The following is a 6393-nucleotide window of genomic DNA, read 5'->3' as shown; positions in this document are numbered from 1 at the left end:
GCTGGATTTAGGCCATCGTTACACATAAAGGCAGCATCAGTAATGTCACAGAACTGAACTGTTTCCTGCATGGAACATCCTTATGGGTTATTTTCTGCACAGGACGCTTTCATAAGCAAAATAATTTCTTGCTCTGTTGCTTTGTGTGGTTTCACTGTTGCAGACAAAATGTTTGTGATTCTGTCGACTCCTGCTGCTGCTCGGGCACTGAAATGTTTCCACGCTGGAGTGTGGAGCACTGTTAGAACCCATCTACTGGATGTTTTTTCCTTGCTCATTAAATTTAACAAGGTAATTTCTTGTTTTCTCTTTTCTTAGTGCTTTTGTGATCTAGTGTTGAACTGATTTGACTGATTAAGGGGATTAATTGCTGTGTAAAAAGCTAATGAGAAAAAGGCAGTGTTCTCCAGAGACTGCAAGTGCAGCAATACGTTCCCTGCCAGCATTGGACAAGAATATGGGAAAGAAAATCTGGTTAGTTGTACAGAGATACCTGTTGGTGTTCAGTTAAACCACGCTTCTGTTAGGCCTCATGTCCCTGGATGTAACTGAGCTTTGGATCAGGATGTTTGATGGGCACAGCAACTCCATATGTAACTGTTCCTGTGAGAAATATTGTTCAGGTGCAGGAGGTGTGAAGATTGTCCCGTGTCCCTTTCCACCAGACACTGGGGAATGCTGCCTGTCTGTAACTGTGAGTTAATTTGGTTTAACAATGCTAATAAAAGTTTCCAAGGTTACTGTGCTGCCATGTGGTTCTTTTTCTGGTTTCTAGGTTCTTTTGAGGGGTTCTTTTTTTGGTTGTTTTTTTTTTTTTACTTGTTATTAATGATGTTTCCCATCCTCAGACTATGTATTTATACAAGTAGACAGAGCTACTCCAGGAAAGGTGCTGCAGACTTGGGGAGCATTCTTCAGAAGAGATAAAGAAAACAAAAATCTTCTCCCCACTTAATTGTGTTGTGGTAGTGTAGACACACCTTGGCTTCTTGGATTTCTTTTTCCATTTTATCTGTCAGACCAAATGGTGGGCAGGCTGTGAACCATTTCCCTATCTTCTTTTAATCTTAATGGAGAGAAATTTTATTTCTGTTGGCAGAGAGCCTTTCAGGTAGCCCTGTGGCCTGTCTGCTCTCCTTATCGAGGCCAGAACACAGTGGTCAGAGGTGGCAGTTTTTCAGCAGCTTGTACTTTTCCAGATTTAGTTTTAGCATGAATGTAAATCATTCTGATAACATAAAAGGTGGACACAAAAACTGTAATTAACAAGAACAATTAAACGAGGACCAGTGAAAGACAGCAGAGAAGATCAGAGGGGGCCCATGTAATGCTGCTTTTCAGCTTCCCAGAGAATGAAAGGCCAATTAATTAAATTAAAACGGTGATACTGAGCTGTTCTAATTCCTCTCTGAGCTGCTTGGGTGAGCCACCAGAGGGAGGTGGAGGGATGGGGTGAGGCTGGAGGGGGGGACCCAGCGCTGCCCGGGGGGGCTGTGTTTCCCTGGAGGCCCTGGCAGGACCCTGCAGTAAGTTTGAGCTAAGATGAGTGAGAAGAAAAACAAATGTTTATTCTCTGAGCAACTGCATTTCAGCTCCTATGTGCATGTCATCTGCCTGCTCTTGGCTTGGGGGATTTTTGTTTTACTGTTGATTTGGAGCAGAGAATCTCAGCTAGAGTGAAACCCCTCTGTCTTCAGATCTCATCAGCTCTGGTGCCAGTCCAAATTGCCTTTCTGGCTGCCTGTCACCAGGCCGTGGACTGTGTGCTAGCAAGGCAATTTACTGAGGTGATGAGCAACTTGGAGCATCGCTTCCCTCTGACTCCTCCATGGGTTTGCTGCCCCTGCAGAAGCTGTGGGAGGAGGAGAGCAGCAAGGCATGTGTGGGGAGCGTCCCTGTGGCCGATGCGTGATAGAAACAAAACTGCAGAGGGAAGGGTGAACCTTTGAATGGTGTGACTGTGGATCGGGCTTGTTTTGAAAGCAATTTAAGTGTTCAGAATCAAAATTTGAAAGACAATTAACTATGAAGGCAAAGAAACCTCTCGTAGCATTTTTTAAAGAACAAGGGATTTAATCAAACAGTCTCGGGGGGCTGCTGTCAGCGGTGTTACCTAAACCTGGTGCTTCAGAGCCTTCTCCAAGGCTCCTAAATCACATAAACTGCATTGCAGCCCAGAAGTGTAGCTGTAGCTGGTGTAGATAAACGTGTCCCGGCCATTTGGGCACCAGTGGCTCTGCTGTGCCTTGTCCTCAGGGCCCCCAGGGCCTCTTACAACCTGGTTTTTCACCTTTGCTGGGAAATCAGTGGATTTTAGACCTCTCATTTTGCCTTTAATATAAATAAAATGTGTAACTTTGCATCTGAGCTGTGTGTTTTGCTTGCCATCCGTTACTTGATGATACTAGAAGTCTTTTCCAACTTCAGTGATTCTGTGATTCTCTGTGTGGCACTTGCCACAGGAAAAGTGTCGCAGGTAGTAGTGGGAGGTGAAAGGTTTTCTGTGGAACCTGCCATCAGCTGATAAAACAGATGCATGTGAAATTGTCAGTGGTCATTAATGTTTATTAACACAGCCTGCACTTACACACACGGGCTGGATTGGGGCCAGTTTCACAACCTGACCTCAGACTTCACAGCGAGATGGAGCACTGAAGTAGGACTCGGTCTGTCCAGGGGTGCTGAACGTGCAGCTCTGGCCTACAGGCTGCTCTGGAGCTGGCCCCAGAGCCAGACCGTGTCCAGCCTGGCTCAGGGGCTGAACAGGAGCTTGGGATGCTTTGCACTGAGGAAAAATCACTTGTTTTCCTTGCTCTGAAAAGACTCCTGATTCCCTGAGGTGAGGGGCAGGAGGGGAGGGGTGTTCCCTCAGGAGAGCAAAACAGAAGTTATTTAAGGGGAGCAGCTACAGCACCAGGCCCTGCCCTGTGCCCGTGGGCAAGGCTGGGTGGCACAGACCCTGGAGCAGGCAGGGTCTGGCAGCAGTTACACAGGGGCAGATGGTGTCACCTTATTCCTCAGCCCGTCTGCGCGGGGGCCGGGGGCTCCCGGGGCAGTTTCTCCCATCCCGCAGGGGTGGTGACCACAGCACACCATCTTCAGCAGGCAGCCCTGAAACTGGGCAGGGAGAACACTGGTTACAGGTCGTGGCAGAAAGCTGATGTCCAGCTCAAGATCTGGTGGCAGAGGCTGAGGGCTGGATGCTTGTTCTGTTTTGGATGAGATCTGTATTAGTTCCTAGCCTAACTCTTTGCAGATTCTGGCAGCTTATTAACAATAAACGTTTCATTCCGTTTGTTTTGTGTGTTGAGTGAGAGGTTTGTGATCTAAAATTAAGTTGCTTGACCCCATAAAATCATGGAAGCAGAAAATGAGCTTTTGTTCGGGCTCAGAGGCTTCTCCCTCCCTTTCCATTTTATTCCCCTAAACCCTGCCAAACACAGCAACTCCCGCATCAAGCCTGCTTGTACTCTTCCAGACAGGATAGATGTTTCCTCTACATTTTATGAGGCCATTAAGTTGTTCTCCAGAAGCCCCAGTGATGCTGAGGCTTCATTAACTCATGGCTTTCCCTCACCTGTTTGTTCATGAAGACGTAGATGATTGGATTGTAAACCGTGGCGGTCTTGGAGAAGTAGGAGGGCAGGGAGGCGAGAGCCGGCTGGATGACGATGTCCTTGTTGGTGGCCACCACGAGGGCAAAGGTGGTGTAGGGCAGCCAGCAGATGAGGAAGGCCACCACCATGGTGATCACCATGCGCGTCACCTCCCGCTCCGCCTGCTGCGTGGTGTCCGACTCCTGCTGCTGTGCCGCGGCCTGCACCGCGTGTTGGAGAGGGAGAGACTCATGTTAACAACCTCCAACAGCTCTTCCATCCCTTAGATCACCCCACGTCAGCGCCAGGAGATGGCAGCTCCATCAGCTGTCACAAGAACCTGCCACGAGGCTCTTTGTCCCAGTGGAAATGAGCCTCACCAGGAGCCTTGTGAGTGGAAGACCATTCACTCAGCCACACTCGCCGCACTCACCCATCGCAGGGTCATCAGCAGGTTGGTGTAGGAGAAGAGAATCAGGCTGAGGGGCATCACGAAGCAGGTAACAAACAAGGCCAGGATGTAGCTGTTGTTGTTGCTGCCACCAGTGTACCAGTTGGGCCCACAAGAGGTTCTCAGACCTGGAACAATTAAGTTCAGTTAAATTCAATTCAATAAAATGATGCATGTGTGCAAAAGGCTACAGCATGTCATGCAGTGGGTCACTTCTGAAGAACAACCTCTGAGAGAGGATTTCTGACTAAGCAAGCAAGGAGGTGTTGGTGTTTGTGGTTAGGACAAGGGGTGATGGTTTTAAACTAAGACAGTGGATCAAATTTGCACTCACTGCAGGGGTTGGGCTAGAAACAATATGCGAGCAGATGATGCTGTGGAGTCTGAAGCACATCTCCCCTACCTTCAGGCACGTAGCTGCTCCAGCCCATGAGCGGTGGGGTTGTCCAGAGCAGTGACCAGGTCCAGGTGAAGGCGCAGCCGCTGACGGCGTGCCGGTGCTTGAGCCGAAAGTCTCCCAGGGGCCTGCAGACCACAACGTACCTCTCGAAGGCCAGGATGGCCAGGGACCACAGCCCCACGATGCCTGTGGAGAGGAGGCTCTGGGGCTTAGGAACAGGCTCTCACCTGCTCTGCTGCCCACACTGGGATGTGGCAGATGATGAGTAAGAGCCGTTGAAGTAGATCTTGTTGCAACAAGAAGTCAGATGGTTTTATGGCAGGGATAGCTGCAAGGATATTTGGCCCTTAAAACTGAGGTTTAGAATTGGGTGTCTGTGACACATCGTGGGTTTGACCACAGTTTCTCCACTAGAGTGTCCTCAACAGGTTTTGTGCAGTTTCACATTTCGGGAGCACACAAACCATCCATGTGCTGACAGAGCAGCCAGCACCCATGAAGAGCATGGGTGCCTAGGTGACATTTCCCACCTTATGAAGACCAAGACAGAATGTGTGGTGACCTGGCACAGCCAACCATCTACTTGACCCTTCCCTGCCCTGAAGAACAGCTGAAGAAACACAAGTTCTACATCATGCATGAAAGCACTGCCTTTAGCAGAGGCAGCAAGCTGCTGGAACGTAGCCCAAAGCTTCTCTGCTGAACACAACAGCACCAAAGAACGAGACGGGTCTCATGGCTCGTGCCCTTACCTGTCAGGGAGACCATGAATCCCTCCAGCTCACACATGCGCTTGCCGAACACGAAGAAGCCGTTGATGTTGTTGGAGAAGCTGACGGAGCTGCCGCAGAGCGTCACCAGCAGGTCGGCCACGGCCAGGTTCACCAGGATGTAGTTCAGGGGAGAACGCAGCTTCCTGTGCCTGATGGAAACCAGGATGACCAAGCCGTTCACCACCGAGGCCGACACCACGACGACGCCCATCAGCACGGCCACCGACAGGTACACGCCCCGCGGGGCCTGGTGGGGCCACTGGGGGCCATCGAAGGGCCCCGGGGTGCTGTTAGCTGGGGGATCCTGTGAGCTGTTGGAGGCGTCCATCCGCCTTCTGCTGCAGCCCCAGCACGGGGCCGAGCTGAGGCAGGTGACCCTCCCCAAAAGCCAAGCCTCTTTTATACCACGGGAGGGCCCAAGGCCCCAGAGGAGCTTTGCATTAAAACACCTTAAGCTTTTTCTTTAATCTGAAGGGTTTGTGTCCTTCCCCCCCTGCCCTTTTTTCCAATCAGCTCTTTATTCCGGAGGGGATAAAGAGTGACTGGAAAAAAAAAAGTAATCTGACGACTGAATGGTGCATCATTTAATTGAGTAAATAGGTTTGGGTGGTTGTTTTTCCTTGTGCTTCCCAGCTGCCTTCCCCATGTGTATGAACAGATTTGAATACTAAATATAATTAATGGATAGAATGCTGCCTATAGCTCTACATAATACAATATATACTACCTATATGATACATAGGGTACATACACAACATGTACTGTATACTTAATCTATTAAAATATTTTATACCATACATATGCATATTGTTACACAAAAGTAATACATAAATATCTACAAAGTTCATATAACATATTTTTATTACATATTATAAAGAATGCATGTATATATACATGCTTTCATATGGCATGCCTTTAAATATCTTTAAGCAGCCATATCTAATATACAGTCCTATATATTTATATATGTAATATTAGCTAGATAATAATACATTTTATATAGTATAAATTGTACATATATAACCACATAGTGATGTAAAGATGTATATGTTTACATACACAAGCATAAATATATAAGAATGCATGTATAGGTTAAAATATTTATTCTATAGAGGAAAGATTTAAAAATTATATTCCACGTAAGTACAAAGATAATATTTACTGCAATGCCTG

The 6393-nt window shown here is 47.8% G+C and overlaps 1 protein-coding gene across 1 annotated transcript; it reads right to left on the bottom strand.

Moving 5' to 3' along the window:
• Positions 1 to 2985: 2985 nt before the first annotated feature.
• Positions 2986 to 5548, bottom strand: LOC103773522 (pinopsin). The gene is made up of 5 exons (XM_008940892.1): positions 5200 to 5548; positions 4451 to 4633; positions 4030 to 4175; positions 3578 to 3817; positions 2986 to 3117 (listed from the first exon to the last, which is right to left on the bottom strand). The coding sequence occupies exons 1-5, from the start codon at positions 5546 to 5548 to the stop codon at positions 2986 to 2988; spliced, it is 1050 nt and encodes a 349-aa protein (XP_008939140.1).
• Between the last annotated feature and the right edge of the window lie 845 nt (positions 5549 to 6393).

The sequence above is a fragment of the Merops nubicus genome, unplaced genomic scaffold (genome assembly GCF_000691845.1).
Source record: "Merops nubicus isolate BGI_N331 unplaced genomic scaffold, ASM69184v1 scaffold14375, whole genome shotgun sequence".
In the NCBI taxonomy this organism is placed as follows: Eukaryota; Metazoa; Chordata; class Aves; order Coraciiformes; family Meropidae; genus Merops; species Merops nubicus.
The sequence above is the reverse complement of the archived record's forward strand: the minus strand, read 5'-3'. Positions and strand labels throughout refer to the sequence as shown.

What these genes read in the sequence shown, in the direction of transcription:
- LOC103773522 (XM_008940892.1), bottom strand. Translation starts at nt 5,548, where the DNA reads ATGGACGCCTCCAACAGCTCACAGGATCCCCCAGCTAACAGCACCCCG. An exon ending in ATTCATGGTCTCCCTGACAG is followed by an intron (nt 4,634 to 5,199) that starts GTAAGGGCACGA and finishes TCCTCTCCACAG; the next exon opens with GCATCGTGGGGCTGTGGTCC. An exon ending in GAGCAGCTACGTGCCTGAAG is followed by an intron (nt 4,176 to 4,450) that starts GTAGGGGAGATG and finishes TAATTGTTCCAG; the next exon opens with GTCTGAGAACCTCTTGTGGG.